This window comes from Alexandromys fortis, unplaced genomic scaffold, assembly GCF_014885135.2.
Source record: "Alexandromys fortis isolate MF-2015 unplaced genomic scaffold, M_Fortis_MF-2015_v1.1 scaffold_70, whole genome shotgun sequence".
Taxonomy (NCBI): domain Eukaryota; kingdom Metazoa; phylum Chordata; class Mammalia; order Rodentia; family Cricetidae; genus Alexandromys; species Alexandromys fortis.
The window spans coordinates 7,688,463-7,706,558 of NW_026067955.1; the positions used below are offsets into that span (position 1 = coordinate 7,688,463).

Consider the following 18,096-nt stretch of genomic DNA (forward strand, 5'->3'; position numbering starts at 1 on the left):
GGTCCCTTGGGCCTTCTCCAGAGAAGGGGGGGGCTACATGGTCCATAGAGAAGAGCTCTGAGTCAGGAAGTGTTAACCTGTGTGGCCTCTTCCTACCCTGGGCCTCAACCTTCCCATCTATAAAATGGCCACTTAGACAGAAATGCGGTTCCCGTTGCTGCTCTTGCAAGCTGAACAGATTGACTGGCAGCTACAGAATCGACCCCGCCAGGGCACTCCCAGTCCCCGCCCCCAAACCAGCAGAATGGCTCTTTCCAGGTAGCATTTGAGTTGTAACTACTAGGGATGGGGCATGGAACCAAGCCATTCAGCGGCAACCCCAGCTCAATCACTGAACCTGAAGCTGCTAGACCAACTGATGAGACTGAGTGTGGGGTTTCCCCTGCCTCCTTGAGTGTGCTTGTCCAGCTGCTTCCCATTTTTCAAGTGAGACTGAGTGGAGCCATCCTAGAATACTGATGTGAGAATTAAGAGAACAGGACAGGGGGTGGGGGAGGGCACTTGAGACCTCGTGGGCATACGTTTCTTTCCCCAGTGACAAGACAGGCAATCCTCGGTCTGCGTGTGGGACAGGTGTGTCACAATTAACAAAATATGCTTTGTTTTGTGAGAGAGGATCTCTTGAACTCATGGCAATCCTTCTGCCTCCACCTCCTGATTGCTGGAGTTACAGGCAGTCTTTTCCCCTCCATGCCTGTCAACAACCAAGTACATTTTAATCTATAATTTGAATGACACCTGAGGGTGATCATCACTTCCGTCTCTCCTATTCCTATAATTTAACCAGGTGATCATTTGCGGAGACGTTTTCACAGCTCCGCTGACACCCACTCACAAAGCCTCACTGTGTCCTAGTCTCCCCTCTGGACCCCCTAAGAGCTGATGGAAGTGTGCGGACCTCTAGGGGCCGAGGTATGATTGTATTTTTCTCTCCCTCTTCCCCACAGGCTGGCACGTTCGGGCTGAACTGTAGCGAGCGTTGTGATTGCAGCCATGCCGATGGCTGTGACCCTGTCACAGGCCACTGTTGCTGCCTAGCAGGATGGACAGGTAACCTCTGCCCTGCCACTGCCCAGGTTCTTGGTTTTCCTCCCCTCCTCGTGATGACTCATCTACCAGTCTCTTCCTGCCCTCACCTGCTCCCTTTCAGCCCAGCACAGAGATGTTTATTTAAAACATACGATGCTGAGACTTTGTTCTCAGGACATGTGTTCATTTCAGGGCCAACAGGTACTCAGCCTGTGTATAGAGAGCATGGCACTTCAGAACCTCAGTTCTGCCGGGCAGTGGTGGCGCACACCTTTAATCCCAGCACTTGGGAGGCAGAGGCAGGCGGATCTCTGTGAGTTCGAGGCCAGCCTGGTCTATAAGAGCTAGTTCCAGGACAGGCTCCAAAACTACAGAGAAACCCTGTCTTGAAGGAGAAAAAAATAAACAACAACAACAAAACAGAATCTCAGTTCTTCACGTCTGTCCGAGATGGACAAACCCTGCCACTTCTCTCCAGCCCGTTGATGCTAGGGGACCCGTCTCTCATCTAGCCTACCTTCACCTCCTGGTCGGTCTCAGGCCTTCCATCTTGCCCAGGTGAACCCACTTTGCACATAGTGAACAGAGGGACCATCCAAACCAGTCTTTCTCTTCGTGATTTGATGGAACTGATGTAAAAGATCCTGGCCAGGCATAGTGGTCCACACTTATAAACCCAGCACTCAGGAGAGAGAGGCGGGGGAGCAGAAGTTCAAGATCATCCTTGGCCACATAGCAAGTTTAAGGCTAGCCTGGGCTACATGAGAATTCTTGTCATAAGGCCCCACCCCCTGTGATGTGGGCCTGCCCAGCTCCTCTTTTCTGCCCTATTTCCTTCACTTGGTCATTCCAAACACCTGGGTCAAAGTAAACTTTATGCATTTTATTAAAGATAGATCTCATTGTGTAGCGATGTCCAGTCCGGAACTTACTATTTAGCCCAGTCTGGCTTTGAACTTTCTGCATCTCCTATCCCAGTCTCCCAAGTGCAAGGATTGGTTTATGGGCAAGTTCCACCAGGCCCTGGTCACTATCCTGGTTCCTCACCTCTGCACCTGCCCTCCCTCTCCTCTTGATTGCTCTCCATCTTACTCAGTTAATCCTTTTCTCTTCTTCATTTAAAGAGGTAGACAAGTGTTGTGCCACTGGGTTACACCTCTAGCCCTGATAACTCTCTCCCTTACACCAGATGAAGGTTGTCTATGATTACCTGCCTAGGACTAAAGAGCCCTGTTTATGAATTCTGGTGACCCAGGTCTGTCCTCTGTAGCCCTCACCATGGGCCTTGGACTCGGATTTGAGTGATTGTGTGTATAGCAGGCCTAGGAAGGTATCTATCTGCCTTACCCACCCCTGACCCACTGTCTGCCACATGCTGAGAGAAGAAAACCGGGTTGCTAAGCCAGGACCCCAGCCAGACCACCTGGGCTTGTGAAACCTTGGCAAGTCCTCTACTCTGCATGGTCCAAAAGCCTCCACCCAGGAAGCATAGACAATCGGAAGCCTTGTGAGGAAACTTGGGACTACTTTGAAATTTCTGTGATGGGTACTGTTACCTGCTCGGTACCTGGCACCGTGACCAGTGACATAAACCACAGTACAGGAAGCTCTCCGTAGCGGTGCACAAGTCAGTGACCACAGCCTGATGATCCCACTTGTTTTCCAGCTGGGGAAGTTTCCAATATTCATTCCGCAGGATTCTCCCATCTTTATTCTGGGAGCCAAAGGCCAGGGATGTCCCTCTACATTCTGCCAGGTCGAGGTTCGCTTGCCCTGCCAGCTACCCCTCAATGTGCATCAAGGTTCCAGCCTCCTCTCTGCCCCCCACGCTGTCAGCTACAGCCCAGTGGAAATCTACCTGAAATCTTCATTGCCCTAATTTTGACAGAGCTGATATGATTTTAACGACACCTACTTTAATGACGATGCTTACAAACCTGGCTTTGATGGACAGTCTCAGCAAGGCCTCCGCTGGCTCCACAGCCCATTTCTCCAAAGGTGGGCTGAGGCTTCTCAAACATGTGAGATGTCCTCAGATGTCATGAGGAAGGCCAGGAAAGACAGGGAGGGTGAGGGCAGAAACTGGGCCATACAGTGAGCACCCCTCTGTTTCCTCCCCAGAAACCCTGCTCACCTCCCCACCTGGCCTGGGCTTACACTCTGCCCCCTTATGATAATAGTTCTACCATAGCTAATTTACCTTGCCTTGAACATAATAGGTGCTCACAAAAATGCTTCTTGAAATCCATTGAAGAACGTCATCCGGTTTGACCACATACGGAGAGTTTAGACATCTACTCTGGCTCTTCTACTACAGCTAAGGAGGTGTCACAATATTAGTGTCAACACGCGGGGAAGCCCAGGACACAGTCTGGGGAGAGAGTATTCACTTAATAAGTTATCTGTCATGTAGCCCAGATTGGCTCAAACTTGCTAAGTAGCCAAGGATGAATTTGATCGTCTGAAACTTCAGCATTACAAAGATGCCCAGGTGGGGTGTCTCTGCTGTGAAGAGCAACTAGGTCAGCAGGGAAGATTTCAGGATGCCATTGCCCCCTTCTGGTTCCTGGCAGGGGAGGTAGGAGCTAGGTATATAAAACAGTTGTAACAGGAAGTTGCAGCTGTTTGGACTCTTGGGCAAACACATAGGAAGGCTTCCCAGAGAAGGGCTTGCTGCTGGGTGACTGCCCATTAGTACATGGAGAGGGGCTCCTGAAAACTAAAGCTCGGAGCACCTCCTCCAGAGAGAGAACGAGACTGCAAATAAGAATATGAGATATACATGTATGCGTGTATGGGCACGTATGTGGGGAGGATGCATGTGTGTGCATATGCACACAGAGGCCTGGGGCTGATGTCAGAAATTGTCCCCAATTGCTCTTCCATCTTATTCACTGAGACAGGGTCTCTCAATTGAATCAGAGCTCACCCACGTGACTAGTCTCACCAGCCAGTTTGTTCTGTGGAATCTGGTCTCCACTTTCTGAAGTTGGAACAAGTTACAGATGGTCGCTTTTAACCTCTGAGCCATCTCTCCAGCCCTGCACCGTATTCTGTATTATAAGTTGTCTCCACATGACATAAAGGATGTGGGAAAGGCTGTAACTTGGTTGGTAGAATACTCACCTGGCATGCACAGAGCCCTGAGTTTCATTCCCAGCCCAGCACAAAACCAGGCATGGTGATGCATGCCAGCAATCCTAGCACTGGGGAGGTGGAGACAGGAGCATCAGAGCTTTAAGGTCATCCTTGGTCCCAGATGAACAACATGGACATGTACAGGAGGCTGCATAGATTATATGATCATCCTTGGATATTGGTTTCTTTCACGAATACAGAGGGTCAACCACAGCTATAAAGGGGAGACTGGAAGAGGTACCCAAAATCTTTAAACTGCTTTAAACCTTTCCCAAGCTTCAATTATAATCACCCCACATTCCCCGGTCTGCCTTTCAACCCCCTGAAACTCCATGGGAGAAGCTATCAGCAAGGGAGTGTGGGAAATGACACACCTGCCACATGCTCCCTGGCAGAAGCCACTACCCATTTTTCAGGAAGTGATACCTGAAACCCTCCATACCCCCCAGCAGGTCAAAATGCAAGGCAAGGCACAAAAAGGGAGGTTATTCCCAGCAGTGGGGGAGGAGGCCAGCAGCACCCCTCCCTGTCTCGCCACCCTGACTGACTCACCCATGTTCCCTCCCTCTCCTTCAGGTAGGCCGGGAGAGCCTCAAAGGCTTGACTGTTTGCTGGGTCTTCTTCCCTCCTGTTGCTCTTTCTTAGTCCCTGTCCTTCTAACAAGGCAGACTTGACTTTTAGACTGATCCTGCGCTGCCTGGAGCCTCTGAAGCTCACCTTTCAAAGACTGGCTGGTCTCCTGGGCCTGCTCCAATCACCTAGCACACACATATCAGGATGCCACTCTGCCTGGAAGGAATCCCCACCCTGGCTTTTTAAAATTCCTCCTTAGCCTCCAGGCTGAAATCAGCCCAGCTCAAATATTCTTTGAGCACAGAGGAACTGTAGATCTTGCTCCCTTTTTTACTGAGCTATTCCATCCGTTTCCCCTTAGGTTGCTGTTTGTCAAATCAAGGGTCAGTTATCAGCATGTTTGAGGTACAGAAAGCAGTTTTGGTTTCTTTTATATATGTGATTATGTGTTATAAAGTGTGTATATGCATACACATATTTTCTGTTTCTCTCGTACAGCCCTGGCTGGCCTTGAACTTTCTACACACAGCTGAGGATGACCTTGTATGACCTTGTATTTCTTTTTAAATTAAAAGCAAATTTGATAGAGATCATGAATGACTGCATCAGTATGATAGAGTGGGGTTGCTTGTGCCACAGTGGAGGTCAGAGGCCAACTTTGGAATCGTTTCTCTCCTTACATTTTTATATGGATTTCAGAAATGGAACTCAGGCCACCAGGCTTTCGCACCAAGAACTCTGACCTGAGATGAGCCATCTCACTGGCCCGACATGCCCTTGATGCCAGCTTAGCTATGAAGGTGGAGGCAGCCTTCTTTATCTGGTGCCACCAGCTCCTCTCTTGCTGGGCTCATCGAGCCTGCCAGGGGTCTGCCATTGTGCCGTGTTCAAGTCCAAGCTATCCAGCCTTCTGTCGTCGCTCAGAGCGACTGCCTGTGCCTGGCCAGTTCCTTTCATTTCTGAGGACTCGAAGGGCATCTCTCCTCTCAGAAGCCCTCCCCGTCATCCCCATCTCCCTCCTGCCCTCATCCCCTACCGCTGATCTGCCTCTGTGTTTGGTTCACAGGCATCCGCTGTGACAGCACGTGCCCCCCAGGTCGCTGGGGCCCCAACTGCTCAGTGCCCTGCAGCTGTGAGAACGGAGGCTCCTGCTCCCCAGAGGATGGGAGATGCGAGTGTGCCCCTGGCTTCCGAGGACCCTTATGTCAGAGAAGTAAGGCTAGGCCCTCACCCCAAGGATTTCTAATTTCCCATCCACTCAGCGCCTTCCAGTCAGAAGCAGTGCTAGACTGTAGAAGGCTGGCCTCTGGGAGCCAGGCTGCTCCCCATTTTGTGCCTTCCTCCCCTATACTGGCTGTTCTGTCCCCAAGTTCAGGGCTCAGCCTCTCGGTAGAATCAGGAGTAGCCACCAGTTCTTCTCTTCAAAAGATATGGACCTCCAAGTGTGGGGATCCCAGACTCCCTATTTTTAAGGAGTCTCGCTTCACTGGGATGGGGGACCAAAGAGGTGACTAGGCCAGTTGTTCCCTACAAGCTTTAACCACCATCTCCCCTCCAACACCCTCAGTCTGCCCACCAGGGTTCTACGGCTATGGCTGCACCCAGTCTTGTCCTCTCTGCGTGCACAGCAACGGGCCCTGCCACCATGTCAGTGGCATCTGTGAGTGCCTGCCAGGATTCTCTGGAGCCTTGTGCAACCAAGGTACCCTCAAGTGGTGGGAAGGCCAGGGCAGGGAACCAAGGGGCAGAAAGCAGGGAGGGTCCAGGGGTTCTCTTCCTACACTGTTGGGAACTGAGCAGCACATAGGTGAAATGAGAAGAAGTAACTGTGCTGCTAAAAGGCACGGGCTCAAAGAAGCTAAATGCCATGTCTACGGTCTCGCAGCTAGCGAGTGGCAGAAACAAATGCAGACTCCAGTATTCTTCTAAAAAGAAAGGCGGAAGACGAGCCAGGCATGGTAGTACATACCCATGTGGTCCCAGAACTTGGGAGGCTGAGACAGAGGATTATGTATGCAGGGACAGCCTGGGCTACTTAACCTGCCTCAGAAAACCAAAACCAGGCCTAAGGAGGTAGTACAGTTGGAAGAATGCTTGTCTAGAGTGCATGTGACCCATCTCAAGCACTACATAAGCTGGGTGTGGTATCATCTATCCATAAGCCCAGCCCTCAGGAAGTAGAGGCAGAAGGATGGAGAGGTCCAAGGTAATCCTTAGCTACATAGGGAGCATGGGGATAACCTGGGCTACATGAGACCCTGTCTCCAAATACATAACAAGCAAACAAAAGGTAGGAGCATGAAATGAGCATTGGTACACCAGAGTGGCCCTGAGCTAGGGCTGTATGGAATGCCAAGCAGTAGTACTCCCCAGCGAGCTAGTTTTCTGAGGGTAAGCACCTGACTTGCAGCATTTACAGGGTTCCATGACATAAACATTTCTGCTATGGCAAATTCCAACACTATTGTCAAAAATCCCTCCACATTAGCCACCATGGGAAGATAATAGCTGGTCCCAGCATCTACCATCCACAACTCCCTGCGAGGCGCCTGAAGCCTAGGGCAGTGTGACAGTTGGAGAGGGATTCTGCAGGACTTTGGGATAACAGAACCTGGGCCTGTTAGTCTACAGCAGCAGGGAATGGGTGGAAGATGCAGCAACTAGAGATGGGGAGTGGGCTAGGAAGGCAGGCTCGGGATTACTCAGAATGGCTTAGGACATGGCTTTGCTTAAACGCTAGCTTGCAGAATTTACACTATAGTCAGTGAGAGTGAAGACATTTGAGAATAATGTGAACTTAGAGCTAAAGGCAACTTCAAAGTCACCTAGGCAAGAACCTCACCTGGCCTGTTCTTAAATACTTCTTTCTCTTGATGAAGAGCTCACCACCTCCAGGGGAAACCATTCTTTTGATACATCATCACCGCTGAGCTGGGCTATTTTTAATATGCGCGAATAGAAGTTTGACTCCATGATGTGTTGAGGTCATAAGAAGTTTGGACCCCAGGGAAACATATGTGACAGTTTCATTTGCTTGTAACCCTCCTAGGATGGTTTAATCACCACCTGACAGGCTGAGGTTTATTTATTAAACATAGGAGACCCAGCCGTCAATAGAACCGGGCCCCGTCTAAATTAGGAGCTCCGAAGCCCAAGAAGGAACCCTCGCAGCCCAAGCCGTCTGATTTATTGCCCGCTGGCCTAATGAGTCTTTTCCACATATAGATCTAATGGAGTTGGCTATTAATGGCAACTGCTCTGGTTACGTCTCAAACCTTGTAAAAAATTGAACTGACACTTTCTAATGACTGGCTTTCCAGTGAGTTACAAATTATGGACAGTGCTTCCCCAGAATCATTAAACATAGATTAAATATAACCCAATGTTTTCTTTTCACTGGCCCCCTCCTTCCCTTCCCATGCCTGACTCTTGATTCAGCTAAGAAGTCTTGCAATTAATGCGTTAGACTGATCACATTAGCGGCTCTGCGGGTGAATTTGTCCGCCTTGTGGAGGGGGAAGACTTCAAAGGGAAGATTGCCTTGTTAGAGCAGTTTAGTTGTAGGGTGAAAACTGGTGGATCGGCTCCAGCACCTACTCCCCACCAAGCTGGTAGATAGTCCTTTGCCTCAGCCAACACAGGGGGGTACAAGGAATGATGGGGCTCAAACTGGATCCTCAGAATAAAGCATTTCCCAGAGACAGGGAGGAGGTGGAGCAACAGGCAGTTTCGGAAGCAGAGGGTGGAGCCTGAGCAGCAAACAGGGCAGACTCACCTGGGAAGGGCAGCACAGAGCCACCCATCAACCGCCTACCTGCAGCTACAGAAGCCTGAGTGGGGACTCCTGTCCCTGTTTTGATGAGGAAACAGATCTAGGGGGTGGGGTGAGACATGAAGGGCTTTGTTAAACTGTCCTCAGCGAAGAAACAGTAGAATTTCTTTGCTGTGTAACCTCAGACAGACAGCTTAAACCTCTCCCTATGTGTCAGGGGGAATTCAGTGATAGGGAGCAATGATGAAGACATTGTCAAGATTAAGTGAAAGTAATATTAGTCTTGGTGAGACATTTTGATCAGTTTCTGGTGTAAATGTAAATGTCATGTGTTTGCTGAAGGCATAACAAATCGAGGACCCAAATTCCAAAGCCTCAGGCAGAGTCGGGTCCACCTGCCTTTATCATCTGCCCCAACCACGAGCCATGTTCACAGAGGTAGAGACTACATGCACATTCTGGCTACCTGGTGCCCACAGTCAGGCTAGGGAAGAGCTGGCAACGGGAGGCAGAGTGGAGGAAGGGAAGTGATGGCTTCCCTGGTTTGAGACCTAAGTCAAAGGAAACCACTTTCCTCCAAAAAATCAATACCTATTCCATGGGGGCCGAAAAGATGGCTCAATGGGTAAGAAAGCTAGCTGCTCTTGCAGAGGATCTGAGTTCACTTTCTAGGACGCATGTCAGGCAGCTTACAATTGCCTCTAACTTTACCTCCAAGGTCTCTGATGTCCTCTTCTGGCCGCCACAGGCACCTGTTCGCATGTGCACATGCCTGCACACAGATACATATAAATAAATATTTACAAAATCTATTCCTGGTCCTCTGATGATCACAGTAGTAGAACCTTCTAGAATGCTGAGACTCCCAAGGCCTATTTCCTCAGTGTTCACTGGACAGTCAGATACAATAGAAAATGAGACCACATTGTCTGCCCTTGCAAAGTTTAGGCCAGGGGACCAGGGAGAGAGGTGATGTTTGGTCCTGGTGGCCTGAATGTCTGCTGTCTCTCCAAGCATTGTAGGGGACACCAGGAAGGGAAGGACTCAGGCTTGGCCTGAAACAGCTGTTAAGTCTCAGTAATAAGAATGTTCAAGGAAAAAAAAAAAAAAAGAATGTTCAAGGAAGAAGCTACTTGCAGCCTCAAATAGGGACACAGCCACCCAGAAGGGAGAAGATAGGTGAACCAGCTAGGGAGGAAGATCAAACACAATAAAAACCCCAAGTGACTTGGAAAGGATATACATTGTGCTTAAAAAAAAAAAACAGAAAGATCCAAAAGCAGGCTGCTGGGGAACGCCAAGGTAGCTGACAAGGATGTCAGTATTTTAAGGCTTGCTCCATCTTACTGTTCCAGGTAGGTGAGTCCTATAGGCAGAACATCCATAGTGGGACTTGAGGGTCAGAGGAATTTAGAAAGCACTAGTCATAGGAAAAGCACAGCAGAAAGGCCTGGATACCCTTAGAAGGAGGTGTGTGGTCCAGTAACCCATGTGTCTAGGAGGGCAGTCAAGGATAAGCCAGGGAGGTAGTGTAGGAGCATTGGACTAAGAGTCCAGAGATGCCACCCCATCTTACCACTTTCTATCTGTGAGACCCAGGACAAGTGATGTCTCCCCTGTGTGCCTCAACCTGTCCCTGTCAAAGGAATCAGAACAGGGCCTCTTGGGGTGCTGCTGTAGGACAAGGGACACTCACTCTATGTGATGGAGGACCATCTGCCACTGTAGCTGTTGGTTCTCCTCCAGATCATACCCAGGTCATGGCTGTGGCATAGGAACCACTTGGGGTACAGCTGTGTGGGTGGTGGCTCTTAGAGCCTGGGAAAGAAGGCAGATGCCAGGCTTCCCTGTGCCCACAGTGTGTGCTGGAGGACACTTTGGGCAGGATTGTGCCCAGCTCTGTTCCTGTGCCAACAACGGGACCTGCAGCCCCATCGATGGCTCCTGTCAGTGCTTCCCTGGGTGGATCGGCAAGGACTGCTCACAGGGTAAGCTGTGACCCCACAACTGTTCCTCTCTCTGTCACGGTGCCTCCACCCACAGGGCTGAACTCTCCTGGAGACAAGAACATCTACCCAAGACCCATTTATTTACTTGCATTATTTCTGTGTGTATGGTGTGTGTCCAAGTGCCACAGCATGTATGTGGAGGTGAGAGGCCAGCTCTATAGCATCACTTCTCTTCTTCCACTTTTATATGGGTCCCAGGGATCAAACTCAGGCTCACCAGGTTTGGGTAGTAAGTGCCTTTACCCATTGAGCCAAGTCACTGTTCCCCGACCCTGAAAGTCCCATTTAGTGAAACAGTGAACTTGTTGAGTTACTGGTACTGACCATGGATATTGTTACTGCAGATATTAAAGACTTCGGTATTGTCAGTGCCATCAATGCCGGGAATCCTAAGAATTCACACTCCATTAGCATCTGTGTGTAGAAGGAGCATAGAGATGGGGAGGAGGGAACAAGGCTGGCATGTTGGAGTTTGTGAGTGACTAGGCTAGGGCAGCCACCCCTAGAAAAATGGGAGCACCTTGTGGGATGGATCCCCCTATGAATAATGTCCTAAACATCCTAAGCCTGAACAGGATGTAACAGCCTGATACAAAGGGGTCCTAGCCCTATGGAGCTCCCTGTCTGATGTGTAAGACAAAGTCAGTATCTGTAAGGAGGTCCCAGTTAAATGGCTAGACTTAGGGGCAGTTCCATTCTGGTGGGAGACACAGGCTCCATCCTTAAACATCACAAGAACCCAAAGAGGAGACAGTCCCTGCCACTTGTGGACAAGTCAGTATCCCCAGTGGTACTTCACCTCTATCCCTGTCAGTCCCCCTAAAAATGGAGGTGCAAGGCTGCTTTAATCACCCAAGATTGAGTAGACAAGAATCTGGGCCTCATAGCAATCCTAGTGGATGAGGCCAAGAGGTGACCTGAGGGATTCTGAGAATAGCGCAGCAAGTCCCGCCCCGAAGGCCAAGAAAGATGCCCTTCTGGGTCCATCAGGTGTCCTGGCTCTGACATGTACTCGCCTCCCCCCTTCCCTCCTGCTCCTCTCTGCCCTCCCCCTCTGCATCCCATCCACCCCCCACAGCCTGCCCATCTGGGTTCTGGGGCTCTGCCTGCTTCCATACATGCAGCTGCCACAACGGGGCGAGCTGCAGCGCCGAGGATGGGGCCTGCCACTGCACCCCTGGCTGGACTGGACTCTTCTGCACGCAGCGTAAGCCCTGCCTCCCAGCCTACTAGCCACTCCCAGTCATATGCTGCGGCCTACTGGTCACTTTGTGAATAGTCTTGGCTTGTAAAGGGGGGGGGGGCGGGGGGAAGAGGCTGGTCCCAGGACCAGTCATACCTCAGGATCATCCAAAGTCTTGAAAGGTCAAGGCTATAGGGTACCTCAACAATCAACAAGATCAGGCCCTTGGACCATGGGGAAGAAATCTCAGGGTTGTACAACCAAGAGACCAGAGCGTGTCCTCTGCTGCTGAGGCCCTAGCTGCATGGATTACCTTGCCCCTACCCTCCACCCCTTTAGGCCAAGATTCAGTGGGTACAGATGGCTCTGAGGGGCTCACTAGCCTTTATCCCGTGCTGCGGAGGAAGCAGCAGACAAGTATGGTCCCAGCAACATCTCTGCAGTTTCCCTGAGTCCGTGGCCACTGTGATCTGTGGTCTTGTTGCAGGTTGCCCTGCAGCATTTTTTGGGAAGGATTGTGGGCACATATGCCAGTGTCAGAATGGAGCCAGCTGTGACCACATCACTGGGAAATGCACCTGTCGAACAGGCTTCACCGGGCGCCACTGTGAACAGAGTAAGCAGCCCCAACCCTGTTCCTGGTATTTGGGCTGGGCTTCTGCCTATTGCAGGGGAAGCTGCTTCCTTCAACCCCCACTCCCATCCAGGATACCTCAGCTCCTGAACTTTAGACTTTGAGGACAACTTCTGAGAAAGACTTTACACACTCATGGTCACAGTATCTCTCGCCACTTCAGACAGGGCAAGGGTGTGGTAGGCAGGATTTTCTGGTTCTTTAAATGAGTTCAGGAGGGAGAGGCAGGTGAGGCTGCCTGCTCCTGTGCCCACATGCCCTGACTCAGGGTGATACACAACAGGCACTCCAGTTCAAAAGGCTTCATTGAGGGTGGGATACAATTGTCCTGTTGCCACAGGCTTCCCCACCTGGAGTGGGAGGGGCGTGAGTGTGGCTGTGTCTCACTGTTTACTTGCACTCTGCATACCATATAGGATGTGCCCCCGGAACCTTTGGATATGGGTGTCAGCAGCTATGTGAGTGCATGAACAATGCCACTTGTGACCATGTCACTGGTACCTGTTACTGCAGCCCCGGATTCAAAGGAATCAGGTGTGACCAAGGTAACATACAGGTGGCAGAATGTCTGGACAGGGGTGGAAAGGGCCCAAAATCATTGGTGGCTTTGGAGTTCTAACCAGACCAGTTGAGGTTTATGACGCTACCTTTTATTCATAGTTGGGAGCCTCACCTCACCACTTCTCCATGCATATCCTCTGGGAGTTTCCCGTGGGCTAGTGCTGGGAAGGCCAATCAGGCTAAACTGGAATGTGCCAGGTTTGACTTCTGCCACTCCCTGCTAGGTGTCTCTGGGCAGGTCATTTCCTTTGCTGGGCCTTTTACTCCACATTCAATTGAGGAGATGTTAACCTTTGTCCAAAGGGCTCAACTGAACTCTATATCTACACCTTGGCAACATCCACGGTACATCTGAGGGGATCAAGGAAGGCCTTGGCGCACGCACACCTGGCACATATGAGCACTGTGTACATGGTGGCTTTGTGCATGTAAAAATCTCTTTGTAAAGTTTTGTAGGCTTGGGAGGTTATTGTAGGTTCTAGAAGATGGGAGCAGAAAACAGGCTCTCAATTACCCATGTCAGACAAACTTACTTGGCAGTCTGAAGCCATGCAGTTGAGGCAAAAATGCAGCATTTTCCTCCCTAGAGTGATAGTCAGCTCTCTCCAGGCAGCGGCAGAGAGCCAGGGAGAGGTCCAGATGCTGCCTAGCTGGAGAGGAAACCCTCACCAGAGCAGTCTCAGGGACCCAACCACACATGTATAATCAAGAGTTGTGTCTTGGGGCAGTAACAGGCAGTCACAGAGCTCCCAGCTGTCAAGGCCAGTCTATCATTTGGTGCTTATGACTCCCTGGGGACATTGGGGTTACTGTTCCCATGGACATTTTAATCACATAGCTGGGAAGCAGGAAGAATAGCTGAAGCCAGTTTTTCCTGACTAAGTTACTGGTTGGGTGAACTTAGACAAGTTACCTAACCTTGGTGACTCAGTTTATTTTTTTCAACTGTGTGGAAAAGGTAAATAATTCCTTTTTTGTAGACTTGACACAATGGTAAAATAACTTTAATTCATGTGTGTACCTGAGTAAATATTCAGTAAGCATTTATTTTGCTTCACACTTAAATTACATTTTCTTCTTGTGACCCTGGGACTTGATCTTCCTGGCACTAGGAGAAATGTGGGCACTGTGAGGGTTGAGATTAGGCGGGGGTGAAGGGGCAAAGCCAGGGAGTAAACTGGAATCAGGCCTCCCTGTGCCCACAGCTGCCCTCATGATGGATGAACTGAATCCCTACACCAAGATCAGTCCAGCTTTGGGAGCAGAGCGGCACTCAGTGGGTGCTGTCACGGGCATCATCCTCCTGTTGTTCCTGGTTGTGGTGTTGCTGGGCCTGTTTGCCTGGCGACGGAGGCGGCAGAAAGAAAAAGGCCGTGACTTGGCTCCTCGTGTCTCCTACACCCCAGCCATGAGGATGACCAGCACAGACTACTCTCTCTCAGGTCAGGCTATGCCCCGTTATTTATCCTCCCCCTATACAACTCAGCAGGAGGCCTGCAGTCTTCTCAGGAACATCTATATTCTTGGTTCAACGTGGGTGGTTCATTATACCTGCAGGGTGGGTAGCTGGGCCCGAGAATGGTAACCCTATAGAGAAAATGGGGTTAGAGAAGTCTGCAGTTCCAGGAGGGTGTTGCTTCCTGGAGCCCAAGCTGGGTGCCAACCCTCCACATCCCCACCCTTCTCATCGGGCTGTGTCTATAAGAGATGTATAGTAAGTAGCAACTTTTCTAAGAAACAGAGGGGATGGTTCCCTGTGTGAAGCCTGAGCACCTACTGACTTTTGCTTTCCCTGGGAGGACCTCAGGCCATCCCTGAGGAGCACTCCAGAAGGAAGTAACAGGGGAAGGAGTGCCTCACTTAGGAGAGGCCTACAAGTTTGGGAAGAGCCCGGTGTGCTTAGATATGGCATCCTGTGGTAGTCTGAGAGAGGATGTATGGAACTGACCAGATCCTTTCTCTCCCCTGAACTGATACCTTGAAGAGAATGCTTTCTGCTTCATATTTAGCTAACCAGTAAGGTTCCCAAACACCCTGGTGTTGGTTAGGCCTGCATTGTTAAGGAGAGGGTGGTGACCTTCCAATGGCTTGTAGCTGATCTATAGTCTCCTGTACCTTGTGTTTAATTTAAGAGCACCTAGACCACATCTGCCATTCCTGCTAAGTGCCACCTGCTGTGTGCCAGCTCTATGCCAGGAACAGGACAGACAGCTGGCCCCAGTAGAGGCGTTGCTTTCAGAGACCTCTGGGGTCCAGCCAAAGCCAACATCCTCTGATGAAAGCTGAGGCCCATTGAGATTTGGCAGTTTTCTTCTATAATGACAATGAGCAGGAATGGCTGATTTTCCCCAGTCTTGAAGAAACTTCAGAAGAGCTAGGGTCAACAAGAATGGAGTTCTCTGTGTACTTATTACTAGTGTCTGACCATAGGGGGAAGCAAGGGAAAGTAAATCTACCTAAAATAGAAACTCAAAGACATAAAGCCAGAGTCAGCAGTGAACAGCTTCCAGCTGACCATGATACCCCTATATTGGCAATCCTGGTCTGTGAGCTACACAGGGGGCTGCCATTAGTAAGAAGAAAACATGGCTGGCTCTCCTGCTTGCTTTAGGGCTACTAGATGCCAGGTAGCTTGGAGGATGTTGGGGGATTTGGCTGTCTTTTCAGGTGACACTCAAAAATGCCCAGCCCCAGCATTAGTTTTGGGGGCATCTCAACCAAGGACAGGTGTATGATGGAATATGGCTCCTTGTTCTCTTCCCAGATTTGTCTCAAAGTAGCAGCCATGCCCAGTGCTTTTCCAATGCCAGCTACCACACACTGGCGTGCGGGGGGCCTACCACCAGCCAGGCCAGCACTCTGGACAGGAACAGCCCCACCAAGGTACTGGCCCCTTGGCTCCCCAGCCCTCACCCACAATCCTCTCCATTTAACACTCCCCTCTGCCCAGGAAGGAACTGCACCCCCACATGGAGGCTGTGTGGAACTTCTGCATTAAGAACAATCCTGAGACTCATAGTACATAAGAACACTCTGAATCATGAAACTGGGAAAGAGTATGTTTTATGGAGACAGTAGGCTCTATCCCAAGCAACTACATCATGCTGCCCACTCATTGGAACTTACCTGCACCTTGTGTATAGATAACTAGAACCTACCAGAACACAGTAACATCACATGCAACCACCTTATCCCACACCCATGTATACCATGTAACCACTTTGGTCATGTGCCAATACATATACTCAAAATGTATGTTTACCACAAATTACTAGTGTGTTAGCAATATACTCTGAAGTAACTCACTATTCAATTAACTACTTGATGCCTCTTAAACTTGGGCATACATGTCATCAATACACACATCAGATGGGAACCCAAATGTTAGCTAGTGTTCTTGCTGAAAAGGGGTGGACCAGTGGTGTGCTCTCCCTGACAGCTCCAAGCACAGCACTAAATCACAGAATGGATAGTTGTTTTTAGTCACAAATATTCCAAACCTTAGATTTCTCATAAAATATGTATGTATATGTAGACAGACAAGACAGCATGTAGTACATCCCTTGATGATGGACCAATAAGAGGCAGTGTGAGAGGCTGAGACATGAACAGCCCCAAAGATAAGGTTTGTGAGGGGCTCTTGCTATACACACCTGACACCTACCTAAACACGTGCCACACACATACACTCAGAATGGCAGGACCATTTGGGGGGTGACAATCCTAGAATACCTGGCTTCCTGTACCATCATCGATCCCATGCCAGGGGCACAACTTTCTTATTTTAGGCCTCTTCCCTGGAGCTCTCAGAATTCCTTCCTCCCCATCTCCCCGCTGAAGAATGACCACCAGCCCACAGACCTGGGGGTTGCTTTTCTATGAAACAGACAAGTTGTATGCAGGTTACTCAGAAGCCCAATAGCTTTGGCGACTCTGCCTGTCATCTTCCAACAAGGCTCTTGTGTGCAGGCTCAGTTCAGCTTTTAGCTTGAGAAGCTGAGAGAAGAGAATTTGGTTACCCATCAGGCAGCCCTTGATTAACTCCAGCCATGTTATCAAAGCTGCAGCAGGCTAGAGGCACAAGCCAGGGATGTGACAGAGGTTCCAGGCCACAACATTATTTGTGCAAGAGCCAGCTACTCTTTCAGTAGAGGACTGGTTTGGCTCCCATCACAGGCTGAGACTGGCCTTGTGTAGACAAGAACCCTTCCTGGGAGATAAAACATCTGGAGCAAAGGTAGGCACAGTGTCGTGGAGGGGATAGGCAACTGAGACCTGAATTCTAGGGCCAACAACTTTGCCTTTGGCTTCTGTGTATCTGAGTATGGTCCCACGTCTGAAATAACATCCTTTCCTCACATAAAGGGCTGCTAAGAGAATGCAGGGAGAGGACTGCATCAGTCTCATAACTGGAACTTCCCCTTGGTCACATCAGACTCTCATATATGGCCCAGGAGCAAGAACTGCAGGCAGCTCCTACCTCTGTGCTGGGGATGCCCTGTGACAGACTGTCTCCTCCCCCTCCTCCCCGACCTGCCCCTACAGCATAACTCCATGTGCCACGGGGGCCTAAGAACTTGGTTTGGGCATATGCTGTTTTCATTGGCCTCAACTATAGCATGATAGCTTGTCATATAACATTTGTCTGTTCCTCCTTTACTCAGTCATCCAGGGTCTGGGAGCTCAGGAGCATCTTAGGGATGGGTACAGTGAGGCTGGGCCAAGTACCAACTTGGGGAAGGGCAGCTGAGATGTGAGGTATTAACTGGCTCTCCTCTTCAAACAGCTCAGTAACAAGTCCCTTGACAGAGACACAACAGGCTGGACCCCCTACAGCTATGTGAACGTGTTAGGTCAGTAGTGGTTTGAGTCATCTTCCCCATGGGTCCCACCCTGATCTCTGTACTGAGGGGAGCTGCCCCACCTCAAAGCAAGAGAGTTGGGTCCTGAGCGTGGCTTTCCCTGTGGTGTACAGGGAGTGCATGGCTGTAGCCCACTGACTACCAGGGATGGAATGTGAGATTTCCAGGTGGAAGCAGAATGAGTATTTGCCACAGGCAGAAAAGGATCCTCTGCCTGATACTTTTCAAGGCTTCTTCCCTCTGCCCCAGTGGAGGGCGGAATGGAATGGGAGGGGAAGAGAGGACAGATAACCCCAGTCCCTTTGGATGCTACATGGAGATCTTGATTCCTTCTG

General features: G+C 50.1%; 1 protein-coding gene across 9 annotated transcripts in view; it reads left to right on the forward strand.

Annotated features, from left to right (window-relative positions):
* Megf11 (multiple EGF like domains 11) overlaps positions 1–18,096 on the forward strand; it is a 330,639-nt gene that overhangs the window by 296,976 nt on the left and 15,567 nt on the right. For 2 of the 9 annotated variants that reach the window (XR_007593522.1, XM_050151800.1), the window contains exons 13-22: positions 948–1,050; positions 5,807–5,953; positions 6,308–6,442; positions 10,372–10,500; positions 11,600–11,728; positions 12,192–12,320; positions 12,755–12,883; positions 14,105–14,341; positions 15,664–15,782; positions 17,686–17,752. Coding sequence is in view for 8 of the 9 variants with exons in the window: in XM_050151800.1 (XP_050007757.1) it covers positions 948–1,050; positions 5,807–5,953; positions 6,308–6,442; positions 10,372–10,500; positions 11,600–11,728; positions 12,192–12,320; positions 12,755–12,883; positions 14,105–14,341; positions 15,664–15,782; positions 17,686–17,752 (1,324 nt within the window). In the remaining variant the exon portion in view is untranslated. The remainder of the gene's footprint in view (positions 1–947; positions 1,051–5,806; positions 5,954–6,307; positions 6,443–10,371; positions 10,501–11,599; positions 11,729–12,191; positions 12,321–12,754; positions 12,884–14,104; positions 14,342–15,663; positions 15,783–17,685; positions 17,753–18,096) is intronic. The other 7 variants (XM_050151806.1, XM_050151804.1, XM_050151805.1 and 4 more) reach the window with 5 other exon arrangements.